At 43.0% G+C, this 24,811-nt stretch overlaps 1 protein-coding gene across 4 annotated transcripts in view; it reads left to right on the top strand.

Moving 5' to 3' along the window:
• Positions 1 to 20,576, top strand: part of MYO1B (myosin IB) — a 757,882-nt gene extending 737,306 nt beyond the window's left edge. For all 4 annotated transcript variants that reach the window (XM_086955387.1, XM_086955390.1, XM_086955388.1 and 1 more), the window contains one exon: positions 19,140 to 20,576. In XM_086955387.1, the coding sequence (XP_086811513.1) occupies positions 19,140 to 19,263 (124 nt within the window). In that variant the 3' untranslated portion in view covers positions 19,264 to 20,576. The remainder of the gene's footprint in view (positions 1 to 19,139) is intronic.
• The last annotated feature ends 4,235 nt before the right edge of the window (positions 20,577 to 24,811 follow it).

Here is a 24,811-nt window from a genome sequence, read left to right on the forward strand (position 1 = left end):
ACTGTATGCATTATATTTTACAACCAGTTTTACAATTGTAGCACTTCATTTCTTATGCTTGAGAAAGAAGACTGTTCAATAAAACCTTTATATTGAAAACGCCCGTCTCTCTATTTCTCTGCACCTCTGGTGAAACGAAGCATGCACGATTGACTGAGTGAAATATCTATTTATTGTTTCCACGACTCTGAAGGTACGTTTTATCTTGGGTAAACAAAGTTGTGATGTTTATGCGGCTGTCGGAGACTAATCCCTTCTTGTGAATTCGAGAAATTTTCTAGTGACCTCTGAGCTAGCTGGCACACACAATTAAGTCTAGTATATTCGATAGAGACCTAGTCGACCTCAGTCCTACATCTAATCTATAGAATATACTATTCCAATGCGCAGAGCCTATTGGGAATATAGGAACTACACTGCAACCTAGGGCAAAGCTAGTTGGTGCATCTGACCCGTGCTCTATATAGATAGATCTTTTATATGTATAATAGATTTCTGCTGTAGAGGTTATTTATTATCAACATATTTATCATGTCTATTTTTGACCAGGGAAAACTTTCAAACCTTTTCTTTGGAGGATAACATGTAGTGCCACAGCATTTTTATTAGAAATATTTAAAAAAAAAAGTTTTTTAAAGTTAACAGTATGCATGAGAATATAACCGGGACTCAACCAACAGCAACTTTCATCTATTGCAATTAGATAAGAACCATTCACTAGGAGTGTATGATAAGAAAAAATGACTTAAATAGGTACTGCATGTAATTTACCAGCAACGCTGGGCTGCAAGAGTTACACGTCCTGTGTAGAGCGGAGGACTCAGAGGAGTCAGCGTCCTAGTGGGTTTTATGAATGCAGCAGGATGGTCTTTTTTCCAACAATGTAACTCAAAAGGAAATTTGCAGGCAAGGTAAAGGAAGGCATTTTGAGTTTTTTTCATACCACCCTAAGGATGTGTTTTTGACAATCATAGATATGAAAGGCAGTGATTGGCAAGGAGATTACTCCATGTAATAATAATAATAATAATAAACTTTATTCGGATTTTTTCAAAGATCCATAAAAGCAGTACATAGTAAAAAAAAATCTGCTGTACAATGTATTTACAAGTAACATTAAATTTAAAAAGGAGATTGGGTAGTTTGTACAGTACTGTTATTTTAAAGATTTTTTTCTGTGTCTGTATATACATTTCAGAAAGTTAAGAACGTGGTAGCATGTGGCTTCAGTGTCCAAAAGCTGCAAACTCAGCATGGCTGCTCGACATTGTCTAAGACCCCAAGTTTTTAAAAGAGTCAATAACCAAACTTTACGATGTTCCTGATAAAATTTACAGAACAAAACAGTATGAAGGGTAGTTTGTGTTGATTTTCCATCGCAAGGACAAGGAAGTGGATTTGGGTCCCAAACGTTTGGCGTTGGAAAAGCTACCAGTTTGTGAAATATGTTTAGTCTGAATCTTATCAGGAGGTATCGGTCGAAGGTGCCAATGTTGAGAGTTAAGTAGGGCTGAATTAAAAAGGTTGATTGCACCATTATTGCATGCTGAACGGACTGTTTCCCTGCTTCTGATTGTAATCTCAGATTTCCCAGGTGGTCCAAGGCTCGTGTTTTTAAGTTGTTTTTTGTGAGTTCTCCAATTTTTTCGGGATTTAAGTAGTATTTTTCTATTCCGAGGTCGATGAGGAAGTTCCGGATATAGGCTAGCCATTTGATTTTTAGAGCGTAGTCCAGGGACATTGCATCTGCCAATATTGTTTTTGTAAGATCGTTTTTTTCTGAAGCCCAGATGCGACGCCATAGAAGAAGCGGTTGTATTTTCGCGAGGTCTTCGATATATGGAGCGCCCAATTCTGTGTGGCAGGCGTAGGTCGAAGCTCGCTTGGGGGCTGATAAGAGAAATCTAAAAAAGTTATTTTCTGCTATTTGCAGAGAAGTAACGTCCGTGTGGCCCCATAATCCTGCTCCGTATAGAGCTGTAGATTGGCATTTGGCTTTGTATATAGTCATCAGTTCCATGGGCGGACGTTTTCCTAGTTTTTGTGTGAACGTCACCAGTGCGGCTAGTGCTCTTTTAAAGCAGTGTTTCCTGGCTTCTACTGCTGTTTTCCAAGAGAGTTTGTTATCTATCGTGACTCCCAGATAGCAGTATTCATTTGTGGAGTCTATTTTTTGGGTGTCAAGATAGATGGTTTTTTGATGTTTTCTCCCAGCCCCAGCCTTCATTACGAAAGTCTTTTTCACGTTTATATGAAGGTCTAGGGTTCTCATGAACTGAGAGTATCTGTTGAGGGATTTTTGGAGTTCACAGGGGGTTCGTGCAAGGAGGACGGCGTCGTCCGCATAGAGCAGAGCGGGGATCGGGCGATGTTTAGCCTGCGGGAGATCTCGGGCACCCTTCAAAAGCTCTACCTCCAAGTTGTTAGTATAGAGGGAGAAGAGGAAGGGTGCCAGGACGCATCCTTGTCTGACCCCACGCTCTACTCTAAATGACGCAGTCAGTTCCCCCTTTGTGCCAAAACGGACTCTTGCGGATGGATTAGAATAGAGTTCCCTTAAAAAGTTCAGGAGTGGTGGATCTACCCCCATTTGTGCTAAAAGGGACCATAATTTTGTATGGGAGACGCAGTCGAAAGCCGCGGACAAGTCCACGTAGGTCATATAGAGTTTTTCTTTTTTGGCTTGTACGTATTTTCCAAAAATGACCGAGAGGTTTAGGGCTTGTTCCACGGTTCCTAGTCCTTTTCTAAATCCGAATTGTAGGTCAGATAGTATACCTCTCTCTTCCGCCCAATCCTGAAGTCTTTCTAGGATCACTCTGCCTGCCATCTTCCCCAGTGAGTCCAGCAGAGAAATTGGGCGGTAGCAAGCAGGGTCCAGGCGGTTACCTTTCTTGAATATTGGCACCATAATGGACCTTGTCCATGACTCCAAAATTCCTTTTTTTGCCGTTGCTGTGCACACCCTTGTTATGATCGGTGCCCAAAGTTCTGTTTTGTATTTAAAAAAGTCCGCCGGGACTCCATCTGGGCCTGGAGCTTTTCCTTTTTTGGTTGAGTTCAGTGCCAAAAGGATCTCGGAGATTTCGAAGTTTATGTCTATAGGGTATGGTAGAAATGTTTCTTTCTCCTCTTCCGTCTCTTGATCAGAGGATGGTTTCTGAAAGATTCTGGTGAAATGTGATACCCATTCTGCAGCATCTATTGCAGCTTCGATTTTTGGGCGCGTGTCATCGACCAAGAAGGGAGTTCTTATAATTCTCCAAAAGGCTTGGGTTTTTTTTTCTTGTGCGCTGGTATGGAGTTCGTTCCAAAGTGCTTGCTTGAGTTCCTCTTTTCTCTTTTTCCTGATTTTATGATATTCGCTTCTGAGGGTGGCTATAGAGCGAGGGTCCCTTTCATCTTTGTTTAGGGCTAGCTTCAGCTTTGTGTGAGCCTTGGTGCACTCTTGGTTGAACCAGCCTTTAAGTCGAGGTAGTCCAGTTTTTTGTTTTGCTGTAAGTAGAACCTTTAATTTATCCATAATTTGGGCAAAGTTGTTAAGAAGCTCCTCGTCTTCTGTTGATATGTCCAAACAAATTTTAATTTGGGGATAGACTGATTTTATTAGCTCTTTAGTGAGTTCCTCTGGGTTTATCCTGCCCCATTTTATTGAGTACCCATTTAGTTTATCCATACTTATATTTTCCTGAGTCAGTGCGTTAGCTATTGTCATTGGAGGACATTGTTGGTGGTTTATTATCACTTCCAATTTTAGTATTGCGTGATCGCTTTGGGGATTCGGTTTGACTTCAAAGTTTTTTACTCTTGGTTGTAAGGATGCTGATATTATTATGAAATCAACCGTGGTGTTGTAACCTCTTCCTAAGTAAGTCGGTGCTAGCGAATTAGCTCCGTATTCCAAGGTGTTTACTACTTGGAGATCCAGGTCAGATAGAAGATCGTTCATTAGTCTGCCCATGTTGTTATGCGAGAAATGGGTAAGGGAAAGGCCTTCCTCTGTCACCATGCCAGAACATTTTTGTTTTGGTTGGGTACAGGCGTGGAGATTAAAATCGCCTGCCCATATAATTGTTGCCGGACCTCTTTCTCCTTGTTTCGTTCTGAGGGTGGTTAGTTTTTCATGGAGGTGGGTCAGGACTCCCTGAAACTCTGGTTCATCCAGGTTATTATAAAAGTTAATGATGACTATTGACTCTTTTTTCGGTAGGAAAAGACCAAGGATCTGCAAATTAGAGTCCAGTTCAATGACCTTTATTTTGATATTTTGGATGGTATTGGCTACATAGATGCATAATCCTCCCTTTGGTCTACCCATCTGTCCCGACTTTGCAAGGGAGGAGTATGTCTTGTACCCCTGTAGGTGGTGTTCTTGTTGTGACCACGTCTCCTGTATGCATATTATTTGATGGTTATGCGTGTGGTACATAATTGTCCCGTCCTCCACTTTTGTCCTTAATCCTGCGATATTCCAGGAGATCAGGCTTAGGGTTGTTGGATTATCCCTAGAGATTTTAACTATTTTTGATTCATTAAGAATCTCTGGGTCTGAAGGGACTGGTGGAGAATCCGGGGGTCCCGGTAGGTCGGTGCTATTTAGGGAGTGTTCTTCTAGGTGTGGTAGTCAGTCAACGCACTCTAGGGCACTATACTTATTTGCTAGGGGAAGACCATTCCAGCCATCCCAACGTGGGGGATCACTGTAATTTCTCCACTGTTCTTGTCCTCTCCATTCCTCCCTTTCTCTGCCTCGATGATTAGGGCCTAATGGGTTGAAAGGGGGTGGCCGTCCTTGCCACGGCTGCTGCCATTGATGAATAATGTGTTGCGTGGGTTGAGGGGGTTGCTGCCACTGTTGAGAAGTGTAATGTAAGTATTGAGGAAGTTGAGCAGGTGGTTGAGTAGTGTAATGTAGAGATTGAGGAAATTGAGGGGGTGGTTGCCACTGGAAAGTTGTTTGTTGTGGTGCTTGTGGGAATCGTGGAGTATGTGGGGGCTGCTGGCATTGATACGTAATGTATTCTGAGGGATTTATGAGCCCTCTATTTACTGGAAAAGTGGAACAGGGAAAATTTTGCCGTGAGGATGTAGGTAGGAAATAGGACAAGGGAAGAGGATTTATTTGGGTGGCAGGTCCACTGCTAGGTGTGTTACAGATATAGTTTGCTGCCCCTATCTCCCTAAATTTGATGGTAATAACATCCCCCGCTATGGTCTTCATGTTTCTGCCCACCCATTCTCCTCTACGTACAGAGAAGATCTCACCCCTGATGTGAGCAGGTAAGGGTTTATGGAGTTGGAGCCACTGGGCGCATTTATTCCTCAACTCTGTGAAAGTTTCTCTTACACCCTCCTTCAGTGGTGGTACAGCTGTCAACACCACCACGAAGGGAGAAGCTTCCGGCGGCAAATTAATTATTTTGGGGCGAGACTGCTTTGTCTTAGATTCTTGCGGTTTCTCTAAGAGAGGAGTCACTGCTGGAATAGTGATGTTTCCATTAGTGCCTTTTGGTTGTTGGTTGTTTGTTTTGGTTTGACCTAATGGTATTGCTTGTGTTGCGGGGGCGGGATCTACCGCAATAGGGGTGTCTGGGGGAGCATCTAATTTACTCCCTTTTTGGGTTGGAAGCTGTATCGCTGACGCCTTTCTAGCTGATGAAGTATTAGGCTTGATCGATGTGCCTGTTGCGTGTTTGGTGCAGGATGTTTTTTTAGGAAGTATTTCTTTTGCCCCATGCGTTTGAACGGGGCCATTACCGCTTATCTTACTACCACATTTCGAATTGATTAGTGACGTGAGTCTATCCAGCTTCGATATTAGAGGTTTAATTTGTGCCACAATTGTGGCTTCGAGGTCTGATTTAAGGTCTATTACCATGTTTTCCACCCAGCAGGGTATACCTGCCGCGGAGTTAGGGGTGGGCGTAATCAAGTTGTGATTCTTTATTTTTGCTTTAGGTTTTTCCTTGGTGTTTGGCATAGCCTTGGTGAAAGTGGGGGTGTCTTTCCTTGTTTTTATCAGTTCTAAGGTCATTTCTGGATCGGGTAGGATGGATTGACTAGTTACGCTCTGCTCTGGTTTGTCAGTTGGTGATTGGCAGGCTTCTAAGTCTGGGGTTGCCTCAAGGTCGACATATGAGTGGTCGGAGTCTGATTGGGTCACGGATAAGTCTACAGAGTTTGGAACAGTCAGCGTGGGAACAATAGTTAGGGGTAATGGTAAAGAGCAATTGTTCACGGCCTGGTGAACGGGGGAGCTTGCAGTGGCAAGAGAACCCCGCGAAGAGCGTTTAGCCTGCATAAGGTCCAGGGAAACTCTTTTCTCCAACAGAATAATGCTCTTGTCGATGGTTTCGTTGACCCGGGATATGAAGAGATCTATGGGACCGGTCACTTGTGCCACAGCTGTAGCTTTTTTAGTGTTGCTTCTGGTTTTGGGACGCATAGTGATCGTCTGCGATGTAAATCAGGAACCGCGGGGTCCTCAGGAAAAATAATTGGTGAATCCTGAGTCTGGCCACTCTATGTTAAAATGTGGGATAAGTATCACTGGGACGCCTACCTTGCATATGATGGAACAGAATGAATGCAGGGGGACTGGACCGGGGCCGTCCTCGAACGGCCTCAAACGGCCCTGTCTTTGCCCAGTCTTCGCCCGGGCTGCGTCCCGCGCTGCGGGAGTATGATGAGGTTAAGTAGAAGTTGTCGAAATTGTCATAGGGCGGGGGGCGGGCCAGCAGGGAGAGCGGACCGGAAGCTCTCCGTCGGTCTTGCAGGGACTTCTGGGAAATGAAGTCCCCGCACGCTCGCAGCCCCGCTGGTTCCTCGCGCCCCTTACCGCCTTGCCGCCTGGACGATGTGATGCCTCTCAGGGTTCCTGTCTCCACCAGCGTCCACCTACGAAGCGGCACCCGCGGAGCGGGTGCGGCGAGAAGTGGTCTGGGAGACCGATGTGCTGCTGGGCTGAAGGGCTGATGACACGGTGAGCCACGAACCTCCGTGTAAATTAGGTAGATGACCCGCAGAGTGGACAAGCGGGAACGCTATTATCAGCCTTGGTGGGCGGGGGGCGGGCCAGCAGGGAGAGCGGACCGGAAGCTCTCCGTCGGTCTTGCAGGGACTTCTGGGAAATGAAGTCCCCGCACGCTCGCAGCCCCGCTGGTTCCTCGCGCCCCTTACCGCCTTGCCGCCTGGACGATGTGATGCCTCTCAGGGTTCCTGTCTCCACCAGCGTCCACCTACGAAGCGGCACCCGCGGAGCGGGTGCGGCGAGAAGTGGGCTGGGAGACCGATGTGCTGCTGGGCTGAAGGGCTGATGACACGGTGAGCCACGAACCTCCGTGTAAATTAGGTAGATGACCCATACTCCATGTAATAGCCACATGAGATGTATGTCTTCTGCCACAGAAAATGGGGAACTCTATCTCTTCTATCGATTAGAGCGTACAATTCCTCGTTTTTGCAATCGGTGTCTAATTTGAGGTCAAATTATGAAGATTAAACTCTGAAAATGTGTTAATAAGCTGCCAGGGCACTTGGTTTTCAAAGTTTGTAAACCTCAGTGCAAATGTGAGTTATTGAAAGCATCTAAGCATGCCCTGGTTGTAGGAGATTTAATCCTTTTTTCAAATGATTGCAGGTGGAAAAAAAAATGGTTGATATTGTATAGAACCATTTTTAGTATTTGAAAGCAATTGTTAGTAGGCTTAAATTTACTCTGCATTATTTGTGTATCAGTTTCTCTAACTCTTTCAGAAGCTTTTCTTTATGAATATGCTTGGTCTTTAATAACCGCATATATCAAGGTAGATGCCAATCATTTACTCTGCACAGAGTGTGGAACCAGGAGGAAATCACTCAAAGTACAAAGTTCTGACAGATGTTCTGTCACAGCAGTTTAACTGGAATCCGTTACCGTTGTTGCAACAAATTGTCAACCCTATATTTGGTTACCGTCATTGGGAAACATAGTTTGTATTGTGTCCTGTCTGTTTGCCAATGGTCCAGTGGCTTTGAAAAAAATCTATTCATGTACCCATCATCTGTGTACGGCCTATTGCCCATAGGGCTGTTCCATTTCAACTGGACACATTTAAATTGTGAGTCATACTGCACCATTTTACCCAGTTCACTGTCAGTGATGTTTTATTTACATTTACAGAATGAAAAATGTGTTGAAATAGTTTTTGGAATGGATGGGGCTTTTAAATCACATACAGACACAAAGTTCATCCATGTTATTTGTTGAACTGTTATGTTTAGAAAGCATTTTCTGGCAATCATAAATGAACTAAATATAGTATCTGGTTACCCTCACACTTTTCAAATTTATATTTTCTTTCCAACATGCATAACCTTGGACTGCAAGTGAACCAACCTGTGTAGAATAAATACATCTGTGATTAGTGATCAGTATTTTTTCAGTTTCTCTGGCTCTTGGGAATAATACAAAAATGATGGCTCAGACCTATCAGTTTATCAAAATAAGTAAACTTTTTCTGGAAGCTTCAAGGAATATTTATGGTTGGAGCCTGACAATGGTTGCACAATGTATAATTATATTTCGCTCAGACACTGTGTGAACTATGGATGTAATGTTGCCCGTAATGAAACAAACTAAACCGGTCTTGATGATTTTCTATATTTAAATAGAAATCTTCACTATCTAAAGAGACATAGGATCCTTAGTCAATCATTCTTTGACAGAATTTATATTCCATGAATTTTTAAAAGGGCCAGGAATTATGTCATCTGTGGATATTTTTAAAACATAAGGTATTTAAATCATTTACGCCTCTGACCTTTTATCAGATTAATAGATTTTTCCCAAAAAAGCACTATCCAGCGTAGGATACAAGATGATGTTCACAGCTTGATAATTCAGTTCTACTCTGTGAGAAGAATGCGGCTGCAGTTCCTGAGCCACAGGAAATGTCACACTTTTATCAGAAATATAGTTCCAGTGTAGAAATATAACCAATATTGTAATCCACATTAGCATTGATTGATAAGAATCAAGTAGTAACTCAGATGTATAACCACGGAAGACGCAGCAACAAGAAGTCATCTGTTATGTTAACTGATTGTAGGAAGGATGGTTTCTCATTCTTTCAAAATATGTTTGTCATTTTTGTATAACGCAATTTCTTGCAATTGTATAATTTTAACTGATGTTGCTTCTGTTTGTGGTTCATAATAAACTAACATATGCAGAGGTTGAAGCTGTTGTTATTGCAGCGTCAATAAACCAACATATGCAGAGATTGCAGTTGTGGGTATTGCAGCGTCAAGTTCACTTGCTGAAACTGGTACATGGTGTGAAACTGGAGAAAAGCAGAATCATCAGTGACCTAAAATGGTGTAGAAAATGCCAGCATGGTTGCACTTTTCATAATGTAGTTTCTCCAGAGTAGAAAGAAAATGTGATAATTTATTCTAGAGTCAAAGGTACCTTCATATTGATGGGTATCTGTCCACCCAAATCAACTATGCAATGCTTTTTAATGTGATTGATCAACATCGTCCTGCTCTTTCTTGCACCAGGAAGCGGCAGCAAGAGTACTGTTCAAGTGCCTGCTACTCCACGAACAGGTGGCCGCGAAGATGGCTCGAAGATTTCCTTGTCTGGGATTCTTTCTAGAACCCGCTCTCTCACTGTGACAAACCACCTGTCAACAGCTTTAATAACTTTTTCTTCACTTGTTTCAGAGTCAGAATTCTTCATGTGGGACAATTTAGTTGTAATTCTTGAAAAGTCTGCTCACTGGACTCCTGTATCCAATATAGGATTGCAGTTAAGCGTATCCAATACAGGATAGCAGTTAAGAGCTGTTTGAGTGTACAATTAGCTTGTTCTAACACACCGTTTGATACCTGGTGGAACAGGTGCAAATTCAACAGGCATTCTCCCATAGGTCCTTGGGTGCCTTGGCTTTGAATTCAGGACTATTGTCTGATTGCAAGTTATGAACTATAGCCATTGCTGCTAGGCACTGCGGGTCATTTAATACTGCTTGCTTGAGCAGTGATAGTCTTTGGTGGGCAAGCCAAATTAATCTAAAGCATGAATTTAACAAAACAAATATATATTTACATTGATTAACGCTCGGGAGTGTCCAAATATGGTAGAGGAAAGTTACTCCAAATGGTTTAACGGAGATAGTAAGGAGAGTATGTGCTGATCTTACAACAGTTGAATGTTTTATTTATTGACAAATATTGCATTGCTGCACATATTTTTTGTGAGCCTCAATAAGTATGGCCGGCAGTATAGTTCCTGTAGCATTGATAGAGTAGCACTGATGCCAGCATGAGCTGAAGCTATACCTTCATGTGCCACTCTAATTAAATCTTATCTAGCTCACTCATTAGGACTGTATCTGTCTCCTACCCCATTTATGAAGCCCATATGATCATTATTCTTAGTGCGAGTGTAAGAGTGTTTAGAGGGAAATCCATCAGCAGGGTTTTCCCCTATCAATGTTTCTTATATTGTCACTAAAATGTCTGCATCAATCTTAGTTTGAGATAGTTACATCAGCGATCTTAAAGGTTTGCACCACTCTTTGTGCCGCAGGATCTGCTGTACAGTTACCTTCACTTTTATTAGCCACAGAAGCCAAAGTAAGCTTGTCCTGTAGAACAGCTGCATGTAGTTATTTTTATCGATTTTCCCTTTAAATCTCTGAATTTGTTTAAGCACGATGCAGTGAATTCACATTATAGATTTGAACAGAAAATGCTAAATCTGACATAATAAATGTAGGGGCTTACAGATCAGGTTTCTGTAGGGCAAGTAGCAGGGCATGTATTTTTGGTAGCTGTGCAGTGGAATTACCCAGACATTTAGTATGTGCATGTAGTGCCCTGAAGTCACCATCCAGAAAAATCTTATCTTGTGTATGGGTAAACATTCAGGCTTTGTGGAATATTTTGAGTGTATTGCAAAATTACCTGAGCGTGAGGTGTGGGATTCATATTCAAAATTTACATCCATAACATTTAAAGTAGCATCCCACTGCAACCAACAATGCGTAATATTAGCTTCTGTTGTTGCTTCCAGTGTAGAGATAGGGATACTATAATGATTTGTTTTTTCTGTGCTAAAAGATGCTCTTTCAGTATGGCTTGCTGTTTTGAATAAGACATCTCGCAAAAAACATTTAAACATTTCCTCTGTAGAGGAGCACTGGTGGGATCTCTATGCTATGGCAGTTGCCTGTCCCACATTGTATACTACATATGTGTACCAGGAACAACCCTAATTACTAGGTTTGTCTTGGTGTCCAGTGTCTGCAAATAATCAGGCAGTAGAAGAGGGCAAACATCTCAAACATGTATGCTTGCAGTTCATATAAGATAGCTGTGTTTTTTTTCCAGTTCTTTTCAGAAAATATCAGCGTAATTAATTCATACAGTAGATTCACTTACCCAGCATAATACTGCAAGTTACTTCTTCCAAAGTTAAGGAATCTAATTAGGCCTTTTAACGTCCTTAGTATGTTTGGAGTTTGCACATTATCGCACTTCTTGAGGAAGTCTGGTGATAATACTTTACCCTCTCTGGATAGCTCATGATCATGAAAAATCACTTTAAGATATGACATTTTATATTTCTTAAATTTGATTTTATATCCATGTTGGGCTAAAAGAGTTGTTAATCTGATCCACCCTACCCAGGTGTTCAGTTAAGTCATCATCCGTAACGTGGATATCAATGTTTTAAAGTGCACAGGATCTTATTTTGAGAACTCCATAATTCTTTCTACAAAGCCCTGGGCAATTTTTATACCTTTGAGGCAATCATGAATAAGTATACTGAGTATAACTGAATGAAAAAACAAGTAGATACTGGGATTCAGGTGCTATATTTTGTCTAAAGAGTCCAGTAATAGCCATTAATCCTGCATTTTGTACAGCATGTCTACATGTATTTGTATTCAAATTTCTATAATGTAAAACTACTCTGAATGAACTGTTCACTTTATCATTTGGGGAAAATGAGTGTTCATAGTAGAATGTCAAGGCATTATACTTTGATATTATAGGTGATCTAAAATCACTTTTTATATTTTGCTTCGCTTTGGGCTTTAAGGGATATTAAGCCTGTACTTGTGTCTCACTTCTTAAGGGAAACACATGTAGAATAGATTCTTTGTCCTACCCCGGTTGAAATGAAATGAAATGAAATGAAATGAATGAAATGAAATGAAAAAGAGATTCCTAAAGCGCACTGCGGCCAAGCGGCTTCCTGGCGCTAGGGGCATATCAGTATCAACAGAGGGTCCCAAAGAAATTAGCCGGGGAAAGCCTGAAGAAAAAGAAAAGTTTTGAGGGCTTTACGAAAGTGGGAAAAAATAGGGATAGAACGAATAGAAAGAGGGAGATTGTTCCAGATCTGGGGAGCCCGCATAGAGAATCGGGTGCCCCCATTGCGGGATTTGCGAAAGCGTGGGACGTGAAGAAGGGAAAGAGAGGAAGAACGAAGAGAGCGGCTGGGGGCATGGGAAGAGATTAAAGAGTTAATGAAAAGCGGGGCAGAACGAGAGTGCGCCCGAAAGGCCAAACAGGCAAGTTTAAACTGAGACCTAAAATGGACAGGAAGCCAATGGAGGGTCTTAAGGGCCGGGGAGATGTGGGAGGATTTAGGAAGACGAAAAATGAGGCGGGCCGCCTGGTTTTGGATAGCTTGGAGACGGCGAGTTTCGTAGGCAGGAATGCCTACGTACAAGCCGTTTCCATAATCCAGGCGGGATGTGCTCAGGGCCGTGATGAAGGTTTTGAGGGCGTCAACAGAAAAGAACCGGGAGATCTTACGAATAAGGCGGAGGGAAGAAAAACAAGAAGACACAACGGAGCTAATTTGGGCATGCATGGATAGGTCATTGCTGATCTTGATGCCCAAAGTCCGAACAGAGGGAACTGGGGAGGGAGGGGGGCCAAAAGAAAGGGGCCAGTGAACGGAGGACCAAGGATTAGACGAGCCACCAGTAAGGACGAGCTCTGTCTTGTCGGGATTGAGCTTCAAATGATTGAAGCTCATCCACTGAGAAATGAAGACAAGAGTGGAGCAGAACTTAGGGAGAGAGTCAGCTGGGGATGAGAGATCAAAGACGAGCTGGAGGTCGTCAGCGTAATTGTACACCGAGACCCCCAGCTCAAGAAGGGAAGAAACAAGAGGGCGGATGTAAAGGTTGAAAAGAAGGGGGAAAGAGAAGAACCCTGAGGGACCCCACAAGTGACCGGAAGGGGGGGAGCAGAGAAGTCAGAGAGGTGAACTGCCTGTGATCTGCCCTGAAGAAAGGACGCGATCCAGGAGAGGGCCGTGCCCTGGATGCCCGCTGCGCTGACACGGCCGAGAAGGATGGCATGATCGACCGTGTCAAACGCAGCGGACAAGTCCAAAAGGACCAGGGCCTGGGGGAGGTTGCTGTTGGCCTTCCCCTTGAGTTCATCCAGGACCACGAGGACCACACTCTCAGTGGAGTGGCCGGGTCGGAAGCCCGCCTGGTGGGAGGCCAGGAGATGGTTTTCCTCAATATAGGCGGAGAGGCAAGATGTCACATAGCTTTCGAGAATCTTCCCTAGGTAGGGGAGAAGGGAGATCGGCCTGAAATTAGATGGAAGGGAGGGGCCCATGCCAGCTTTCTTCAAGATAGGAAAGACAATAGCAGATTTAAAGGAGGAGGGAACACAACCCAAAGCCAAGGAAGAATTGAGAAAGGTAAGGGGGGGGGACGGGACAGCTGGTGTAAAGGGTTCTGAGGATCCGTGCAGGAGCACAGTCCGCAGGGGAGCCAGACTTAACCTTGACAAGCAGGTCAAGGAAGAGCTCAGGTGAAATTGGGTCAAAGTGATCCAGAACAGAGGGAGGCAGATGAGAATGATCAGGCGAATCAGGCCGGGGCACAATAGGAATATTGGCCTTGATGGTGATGATTTTATTAATAAAGTAGTCATTCAAAGAGTGGCAGAGAGATTGAGAGGGGGCAGGAGAAAGAGAAGCGCGGTCAGAGGTGGCAAGACTGTGCACTAGTGAGAAAATCTCACGAGATTTGTTGGCCGAGAGGGCCACTCGCTCAGTAAAATATTTGGATTTGGCCGCTAAGATAGCTTTTTTATAGTTATTGAGGAGGGCTTTGTATTTGAGGCGGAGGGTAGGGCAGGAGTTGCGTCGCCAATGACGCTCCGAGCGCCTGAGTTCTAATTTCAGGGATTTGAGGTCGCTGGAAAACCACATGTGAGCGTCATGGTGGCGAGCAGATTTAATCTTTTTAAGAGGAGCGACCTGGTCACAAGCGTAAGAGAGCCAAGTGTTGATAGCATCCGCCTGACTTTCCAAAGGCAGGTCAGTCAGGATAGGAGCAGATGACGACAATAGGGAAGAAAGATCATTAAGATCAGTCTTGTTCCAGCTCCGAGCAAGGATGTTTTTAGGCAAGGAGGCTTTCTCGGCTTGGGCCAAGTGAATGGGAAAGGAGATCATGAAGTTATCCGACCAGACACAGGGGAGGATAGAGGTGGCCGAAAGGTTACAGCGTAAGGACCAAATTTGGTCCAGGATATGACCGTGAGTGTGAGTAGGGGCCAAAACGTGAGTTTCTTTATAAACGGTAGCCTAGTTCAAAGCCCACACTTATGTTTATTTTTCCCTGAGTTCTTCAAGTGCTAAGGAGGAAAATGGTTGCCTTATTACCTCCTAACTCTGAGGTGCATCCTTTCCGAAAATCGGATTCCAGTCATCCTCACCAGATGTTCTTTGACAGTCTGGCAAACTTGTCAATTCTGCTGTGTTCTCCTGAAGCGTTACTGTCCATATCCCATTCTACAGGACAATCTGAAGTTTGAACGGCATGCTCCTTTTCTGCTACTTTTGTTTCCTTAAAGGGTGTCTTTGACTCCAAACCTTTCTTTTAATTTTTTATGCGAACTTCACTATCTTACATCAGTTCACTGTTCTGCTTGACATATTCATCCTCTCTGATACCCAGTCCGTCCACTCCTTTCCTCTTACTGTCCCAGGTAGAACGGTAATCAAAATAATTATGCCAATCTGGCTTTCTGATTTTCATCACAGTCTCTCAAATTATACCCACCCATTCTGGATGATTCTTGCGAGATCCAGTCTATTATTTTTGTTTCATATTTTGCTTTTTTTGATCTCTGGTGCAACTTTCTCTTTACCGGATTTGAATTCTTTGCCTTGAGCTGTGGCTTCACGGCTTGAGAACCTAAGATAGGACAGTCCACAGAGGTGTAAACTTCTGAAATAATCTTTGGAAGTTCCTGTTCGAGATCTTGAATAGGAATCAATACCAACCAGTGGTGCACTGGCAGAACTGCAGCTTCTTCTCCAATGTTACTCATAACTATTAAGAAAACTGTCTCAACATGACCCATCAATTTCATTCCTAAATGTAGAGCTGGTGTACCTGCATACGTTTTTTAACACCTCCTGTAACACCGCTGGGGAGGGTGTGCAATGCGTAGTAGTATGAATACTTGCAAATATTGTTCCACAATGGTACGCCTTTCTTGAAGAGGTGGTACCATAGCAAGAGGAACACACAGAGTTAACATCCGTTGTCTGTCCTGGGATGTTGTTGTTTAGATTCTAGCTGGTTTGTTTTATGAGAAAAACAGAATGGAATTCTGTCTTGTTTTGTGGGTGCTTTGCCCATAATTACATTAATAGTCTGTTGAGTAATTGCCTGTACCACTGATGCGCTATTGTTGCGGAGGACAGGGACCCTTAGACATAGCAGGTGCCAACCATGTGTTGTGGTGGTCCCCAGAGCCATCTATAGCTCCAGAAGGTGGGTCTGGGGGGGTCTCGGAGGCCCCCAATACAAGTTCATTTTTGCCCCGTGGAGGTAGTGGTCCCCGAGACCAGGGAGGGGGGTCATAGAGGCCCCACCCATAAAAAAAAGTAGGCAAGGGTAGGTGGTGATGCCTGGGATACAGGGGGGTTTCAAGAGCCCCCCTGATTACTTTCGTACATTTGGCCCGGCATCCCAGGGTGGTCCGAGAGGCCCCCGTTTAAATAGAAATTAGTCCCGGGGAAGTGGTGGGCAATAATAAGCGGCATGAGGAGAGCCCGTGCACCCCCCTCCATTTAAACAAAATGCCCCCGGGACCTGGCCCACTGGGGGCGATAACTAACAATCCACTGGAGCCTGTGCTCAATATTTTAAAATTTTGGCAGTATCCGCAGATCCCACCAAAAAGAAAGTGCTTTTTTTGGCCCTGCAGGGGTCCATGTTCGATCCCTCCCCTCCCCTTACCTACTGGTGATCGCCAGTTTCCATAGGAAAAGCGTTTTGACGTGCCTGTATCTTTCGTCAAACAGATATTCCCTTTGGGACACCTTACTATTGGAACATATATTCTCAGGACACATACACAAGAACAACAAATACTAACGCGATACTATATTGGTGAGGCAAGATTTAAAGGTAGACAAGATTATAGGATTATGCTAGACAGTTTATTCATAGTAAAAAATACATCATAGTTAAAATAATCATTAAAAAACAGGGGACAGACAAATAAATTAAGGAAGCACTCAAATTCCTATTGGTAAAAAGGAGGTACAAAACAGAAATTCAATTCAGCAAAACATCAGAATTGTCTTCAAATAGTATATAGCATAATCCTCCTTTTTCTTAAGCATCAACGCGTTTCGGCGGATCTTCTAATTAAGCCACCTACATCAGGCATACATATAATGTCTTCCCAGTAAATTCTCATACACGGATATGCTAATGTTTCAAGGTGGAACACTCCTACGTCCTTAATGTATCTCTCGTATTTCGAGAAGCAACTCCTACAAATCAGCAACCTTTCGCAGTGCTTGTATACGTAATCTGACGCAAGTCCAGGATCTATATCTCTGGTTAAAACCATAAAGAGGTACTGATGTATAGTTGCAGTATAAAATCTTTAAAATACAATCTGTGCTAGGCACGCGGTATGTATATCAGACCTCCATGGCGCTTCTTTAAAATCTGCCACATTTATAGGCAAAGGTACACAGAAAATACGAAATTGCGATTCCAAAACACGTCCTATTTCTTAATACAGTGCCACCGTGATTGTAGAAACGCCTGCGTCCCGCGTGTCGTGCAATTCCAGCCTGCAGACTTGGTATTTTAACATTTCGGCAGGATCCGCAGATCCCACCAAAAAGAAAGTGCTCTTTTTGGCCCTGCAGGGGTCCATGTTCGATCCCTCCCCTCCCCTAACCTACTGGTGATCGCCAGTTTCCATAGGAAAAGCGTTTTGACTTGCCTGTATCTTTGGTGTCGTTTGACAAATCTTCATGAAAAGTCCTAAAAAAAACTGCATGTATTCACATATGTATGTGTGTATATGTATATTGCACATTTAATTACATGAGTTACCTTGTCTTGTAGTACTGTCTTTAATCATAAGGGGAATCGCCAATTGCTTTCGAAATAAATGTAAACAAGTATTGGCAAAGCCAGTTGGTATGGGCTTAATACCTGCAGCGTAAGGCAATAAAAGCCTAATTAAAAAACGTAGATAGCTCTACATCCCGTTTTTTGTTTCTGTCTGTATTAAAGGTCGGATGGCAATGTAATCTTCAGTGTAGCCCTCCTTTAATTTCTGTGACCTGGAAAAATATAAAGAACGATACCGACTGCTCCAGTGGCACCATCGTTCACTTGCATATAAACTAGAAGAGGGTCATATTTGAAGGCAAGACACACATCAATATATTCAGTCTTTTTTTTTTCAAAGATATTCAAAAGAAACCCAGTTTCTCGAGCACTCATGCGATACACAAGGGAGGGAGCCAGCAGGAGTGGAATGAGGAGTCAGTATTTGAAAAGTAGTCCCTCATACAGTTGAATAGGAGCACTACTTTGTAGAGGGAAAGATACATTCGAACAGCCCATAGCATCAGATGAGAAAGAAATACTCCTCTAAATTGAAAAATTCTGAAGCCAAATGCTGAAAGAAATTGGTTAAAAAAACAGCCAATTGTTGAAGGAGTGGGGTCCCAAAGTACATTGTAAGTATATTGTTAGCACAATGTCTGGTTTGACAACTGCGTTGTGCACCCGAACTACAAATGGTAGAAAGTGTACTGTACAAATCAGGAACAAATCTATACTTTGGGCTATTTCAGGGAATAAAAATCTTGAAACATTTTCTTTTCATTGTAATGTATGAGGTTTTGTATGCGATGCAAGGCCTTTTTACTAAACCTGGACAGAGTTCTGCGTATGCAGAGTTCTGCGAGCGGCAGAGTGAGTTGGGGTCAAGCCAATTTTGAGCAGCGGTTGTCTGTCCTGCACTGTAAAAATCACCGCAAACTGCACCATGCGTAGCGCAAGAGGGCACAGCTTCCTTTCTGCTGCTCGAGTAGATTTTCTACTAGAGCGCGCTGCTTTCTCAACATGACCGGAAGGTTTCTCAACGTGAGTGGTCGCAACCTGCCGCGACCACTCGCATTGAGAAATCCGTCCACCCGCTTTGAGAAATGTTGCCAGGAGGTTGAGTTTCCTCACTCACGCTGGCCAACTAGACCTTGGCTAGCTCGCGCAAGATAAAATCTCATCGGAAGGGGAATTTTCTTCCCTCTCGTTTGCTAACTTGACATTGACAAGCGCGAGGGAGAGAAAAAAACTCTCTGCTATGCAGAGCAGAGTTTTTGGGAACTCCGCGTGCTCCACGGAGTGCGGAAAGCTCTGCAAACTCAGCGAACAGAGAGGAGTTTACCATCCAGGGTTACTTTTTACATATATTAGTTGAAGTGATGTAAAACACCTATGTTTTCACAGTGTTTTTTATGCTTTGGTGAGAACTTGTTTTTTGCTTTGTTTGAGAAGAGGTGAGATCCCAACATCTTTTTCTGGCACAAAGATGATTGGAATTGGTTTGTCTGGGGCATTACCGGATTACCTTTTAGGTGTTCAAAGTTGGTTACCCTCCTAATGCAAGATGTAGTTGTAGCCTAGCAGAAGAACAATGTGGAAGTATGTATTTTCACTTGCTTTTACCGGACACACCAGTAGCATAAAAATCTCCCACCTTCTAAACCCGCTGATCAACGAGTGATGGCTACATAAAATGTGTTCTTGTTTTGATTTTTTTTTCCTGTTGCCTTTTAGGTTCATCGTTCAGTTCAAACAGGAGGATGTATGTGTCAAATTCATACAAGGAAACCAGAAGAATGGCAACATTCCCACTTGCAAGCGGAAAAGCAACCGGCTTTTGGAAGTTGCAGTGCCTTAATAGACATATTTTCTGATCATTCCAAGACTCATTTGTCTGCATCAGTGCAACAACGGAAATTATTTTTAATTGGTTTATTTTTGGGAAGCCAATTGGAGGTGACATAAACTCTTAGCCAAATATTTCAGTTGCTAATTTACTTTTTAATATCTCATGTTTTATTATTTGAATGGGTGTACCTTTTAACCACTGATGTGCTGCATAGTAACATATTTTATTGTCTGGAAATAGCCATTTTTATTTTCATACCTATTCACTACAATATTTTTTAAAAAACTTTTCATCGCTGAAGGATTTTGTTGTTAAACTGGCTAGAAGCACATAACCGTACATAATGAAAGTGGAAAGCTTTTAAAAGTATGTGAATCAAAAGTCTGTATAGTTATCGCCTCATACAAATCTGGTGCCATAACTCCTGAGCATTGCCAAAGCAGAAACATGGATGAAAATATTAAAATGAGTCACTGTGGTATTTGTGATGCATTTTAAGGCATTTGCAATTACATATGTTCCTCATACCTTTTTGACAGGATCAACAGTGTCTGCATAGCAGTGATCTGACTGTACAGTTAGTTTAGTTTTTATAATTATTTGAAGGAAACAGGCAAAGGCTTCAAACGCACCTTCAAATTAGCAATGTTGCATTGTCTATAGTGAAGGATAAGCTTTTAAAATTTTGATACGATGGCCACAATATAGTGTAGTTTCTTACACTTAAAGCGGACCGCTTCAGTTGTTATGCTCCAAGTTTCCATACCCTTGCCATTTAAATGGCTCTTGCAAGAAGTTTAGATATCAGACTCATGGTATTTGTTTCCATAATTTATGCAGGTATTCAAACAATGCCTTAGCTAGAGCTCTTAAAACACTGAGGAATGTCCTGTCCAATGTGCAATCAATCCTATAAAACGAATTGTTAGTTATTTATGCTATACATTATTAGAACATTTATAAAAAATGTAATGGTACTTTGCAAATTTGATGTAGCAGGAACATGTAAGTGTTATTGATTTGAAGGTGGTATCAGTTGTACACTACACTTGTCAGGTTATGGAAAATACTTGCAATACAGATGTCTACATTTTGAAGGCTGACGAACTGTACATAAAATGTGTTATGATATATGTTAAATTCTGTGCTATTTGGTGCCTGAATATTATAACCATATTTTTGTACTTAAAACGTTTATTATATTAGCTGTGTACCTGATGTAACTTTGAAGCACAACAAGTTACATAAAAGAACTGCAAAGTTGAGAGAAACTTGTAATGGACTGCAATGTATGGTCTATAAACCAGAAACAAAATTGAAAACCATTGTCTTTTGGAGTTTTCTTTTGCTCTTGTTTTGTTAATGGAATGTTTGACAGCTGATGAACTTTGAAAATGGTCCATCAAAAATAACCACCATGAATTTTAGTGGGAGAGCCTGATATGCCTGAGAAAATGTTGAAAAAAATATCCTATTTGTGAGTTTCAATGCACCATATTCCTATAACGTGACTACAATAAATTGTTTAAAAGACTTACATTGTAGGCACTCTTAAAGTGATTCACACTTAAAAATGCTTGAAAAAATTATTAGTAAAACACCACATCACTGCCTAATTTCCCTAGTGAGGGTATGTGTGTGTAGGCATGTACAACAATGTATCTGCGTTTGTAGTCTTGCTTCACGTCTACCTTTGAGTTCCTTTAATTTTCCTATCTTGCTCCTTCCATGTAGATTCTCAGCTTTATATTATGACTAAGAATCTACTTAGAAATATCAGGGTGGGGAAATAAGTCCTACAGATCTTGCAGTGTGAATGTATATATTAAATACGTACTTTAAGTTAAGTGGATTGCACAGGCTAGGGATACATTCAGAAAACGCACTGGTCTAGATAGCAACATAATCATTTGGTTCCATCTTGCACACACTACCCTCCGGTAGCAGTACTGATGTCATAAATAATTTTGCTCATCGAGTTACTCAAACATCCAATGTGAGTAGAGATGCTCCGGCTCCAAGGAGATCACTTCAGTAATACGTGCCCCCAACCAAACCTTGAATTAAAACTCAGATATCCGGTTTAAATGTGATATGGAATTCAAATATTATTGTCTCCAAACATTAACTTGACATAATATGAATATACCCACATTTTGCTCCTATATATCCATGTTTTTTTAATAAACTAAATTAAGTTCCTTGAATGAAAGCATATATCTTTCTGAAACTGTTTATTTCCTTATGCCGGTATTTTTTAGTAAAGCCACACATTTTGATCTCCGAATATTGAGAATAAAAACATAAGTACTTTTATATACCACAACAAAACTAAGAAAGGTTTCTCACTATTTTTCCCATGTATCACAAACCATAGGTTCCTATAGTATGCTAGGAATATCCCCTCTTGTGCCAAGGGTGGCAACAGTAATACCATTGCTACTCCAAAGTGCCAAGCACAGGCTTCGTAACACTACGGATGGCCATAGTGCACAAAGCTCCTACTAATTGCCAAATATGGCAAAGGCCTGGCGTGACCTTCATTGTGTCATTTATGTTCTCAATATGTCAGAGTGACTTAAAAATTTGTCAGGGTTGAGCAGGGTCAGCATTAGTGCTAGGGTCCGGAGGTAGGATTTACTCGTGTCCCACCACAGTGTAACACAGCTTACATGCTACAACACGCACTCACAAACACTATTGCTGAAACATACATACATGTTATTTCGCCCTTTAGTAATTCCAGGTGCGGAAATAACCGAGATTTTTCTGGACAACACTTAATGAAGTTTTAAGGAGTAGGAATTCTATAAAGAGTAAGCAGTAATCGCTATCCAAAGAGATTTTCAGGTGACGTTGACAACTGCTGCTCATTTTATGAAATAACAATGAATGAAAGAAGTTGCAGTCAAAAATTGGCATCATTACAGAAATCGATATTTTCTAATAAGCTTCACCATGGCTAAACTGAAATAATTTGAAAAAGTTGAAAATCTGAAATGTACACTGTTTGTGGCGCTATATATTGTAAAAGCTGCGCACAGAAATAGTGCAATCCATTTGTTGGAAATGGGCTATTTTACATCGATAACATATTCTGATACCCCCTGAAATCATTGTGAAAGGGGAAGTAAATGTTGATGACTTAAAATGTCCATCATCTACCTACAATAACGTTGCTTTTCCTTAGAAACGAAGCTTGCACGATTCTGATAGGCAATGCAGCACAGAAAAGGACTCTGCCAAAGCGGATAATCCTCTGCCTTAAGATCAGCTAAGCATGACTAAAAAGCAACCTCCAGGGACTGAGCTGTTACCACTATCTTGGCAGACAGAATGCCTGTTCTTGATATGTCTGACAGCAGCAGGGCCACCCATGCCTACTTTCTCGAAGCGCCACTGCTTTGACAGCCATGAGCAACGGGAAGGGCACTTTGCCCTTTCAGTCCTGCTGTGCTTTTTGTTTTGAGCCATTCCACACCCCCCACACACAAATTACTCCCCATAGGAGGTACTACTGTGTTATCTGTTCTAAAGGTAAGGAATTTGCAGTTAGAAGTACCCAAAATAAAAATAAGTTTCATACCTTTTGTAACACTCTTTCGGGCAGATACACAGACTAACTTTGGATTCCTCACTGCCCTCCTATCTCCCTGTTCTGTAGGATGGTCTCTTTTCCAATCTGAAAATTGTCCCAATTTTGGAATAGGAACTCTGGTACCTCTGATTACTGTTAGGCTTTCCCTCGAAGGGCATGAACAGAGTCAAGAAACTGATGTCGGCATGCAGAGGTAGCGCTTACATGCTGCTCTGGTCTGTAGTGGAACACATTCAACATGGAGCTGCATTGTGCGACCTACCAGTGTGTAGGAGCAATGCCTTTTTAACCCCTTGCATGCTGCCGCGATTCTGCGGAAAAAATCGCGAGTGGGCGGGTTGATGACGGCCCTCAGCCGTCATCAGCACATGAGCGCCGTAGTGCATGACGGATGGGGGCCGTCATCAGCATGCAAGGGGTTCAATCTTCTAGATCCTGAGGGGCACCAAGAAATATTCTAAAGCTGAAGAGTGAGTGGCTAAATTATCAACCAGAAAGAGCCTTACTGAAACTGAGTAACTTGTTCTTTAAATCAAACTCAAATGTAGAAACCAGTTTCCAGTAACCCTCACCTTGCAACAACTCTTCCATCCACCTTTCAATTGACGGTAATAAGCAGCACCTAATTTCAAACCTCACCAACCAGGGCCGAGACAAGGAGAAATGGCTGTTTCGCTTCAACTCATCAGGTAGGTTGTTGATCACTCATCCCAAATAACTGCTGAGGAATTCATGTGGTTAATCAGATATGTTGGAGTTACTGTGTGGATCCGCAGGTACCCTAGCATCTCAATTTTTGATCACTGGTTCTGAACGAGCTCCAGTCGCTGTCGCCTGATTGGTTTGAGAGAGTCAATCCACAGCCATCTTTGTGAGATTTTTGTAATGATGCATCCAGTATCTCTAGCATTTCTGCCCGCATGACCCCGCCCTGACATCCTCCATGGGTGAGACGTAAGCGATGTCACATAAGCCCCACCCCGGCGCAACAACATCAGTTTTTTCCTTTTCCACGTGCAACACTGATCCGGTTCATGCTCTGGGCCTGCTAGGCCTTTCCCTTAGCTATTGCGTGTGTTTTGTGGGAACAGTGTGCAGATGCCTTCGGGCTTAAACGTGTTCGTCTTGTGGATGCATGATGTCGGCGCCGGACCCTCACCTCATTTGCATGTGGTGTTTGGGGGAAGATCACGGCTCCACTGATTGTGAGGCGTGCCAACGGTTGAAGCCGAAGTCGCTGCGGGAATGCTGGATGAAACTTCTCTCGGCTCACCTGTCTAGGTCAGCTTCGTCCCCTCGATCAGCTTCTGTGGAAGGTTTTTGAAGCAGCCGTCGCCGTCATCGTCCTTATCCCTCTCCTGTGCCGCAAAAGCATTGCTTCCCCGTCGGTAAGTGTCTCAGTTTGTCCCTGAGGACTGGTTTCCGGCCTGTTGAGGGCGTGGGCTCTCTGCGGGTGATGTGGCCCCACATATCGGCCCCCTATTCACTATTTCCTGGTTAGGGGGCATCGAGAGGCCAAATGGAGACATATGGAGCGGCTTTACAGGCCTCACTGGCTTATCCTCCTCCTCCTCCTTTTCCTCCTGGGATATCAGCGGATCCCTTGCTCTGAGCGGGGCCTCTGTGGCGTCGCCGACGGCTCCGGCCCGACTGCTTCCTATCCATGCTTGGAGGATGTGGTGCTGTTGGGGTGTGGCCCTTTGGGGGTCCCTCCTTCGGACCACGGCGCCCCAGCTTCACCGCAAACTCCTGGTGGTGTCATGGGAGGTCGCCGGGGCTCGGGTCGCATTCCCGAGCCCCTTTTGGCCCTTTGAAAAGGTGATCCTTTCTAAGGCCGAGGTGACGCCGCTGCTGGCCCTGGCGGCGCCAATGGGGTTGGCGGACCCCCCTCGTCCCATCATGGGTTGAGGCTGGCTGAGGACCCCTTGTCCCTACCCGGGCCCCTCTTGTTCCTCCACG

Source organism: Lissotriton vulgaris, chromosome 2_1, assembly GCF_964263255.1.
Source record: "Lissotriton vulgaris chromosome 2_1, aLisVul1.2, whole genome shotgun sequence".
Taxonomy (NCBI): domain Eukaryota; kingdom Metazoa; phylum Chordata; class Amphibia; order Caudata; family Salamandridae; genus Lissotriton; species Lissotriton vulgaris.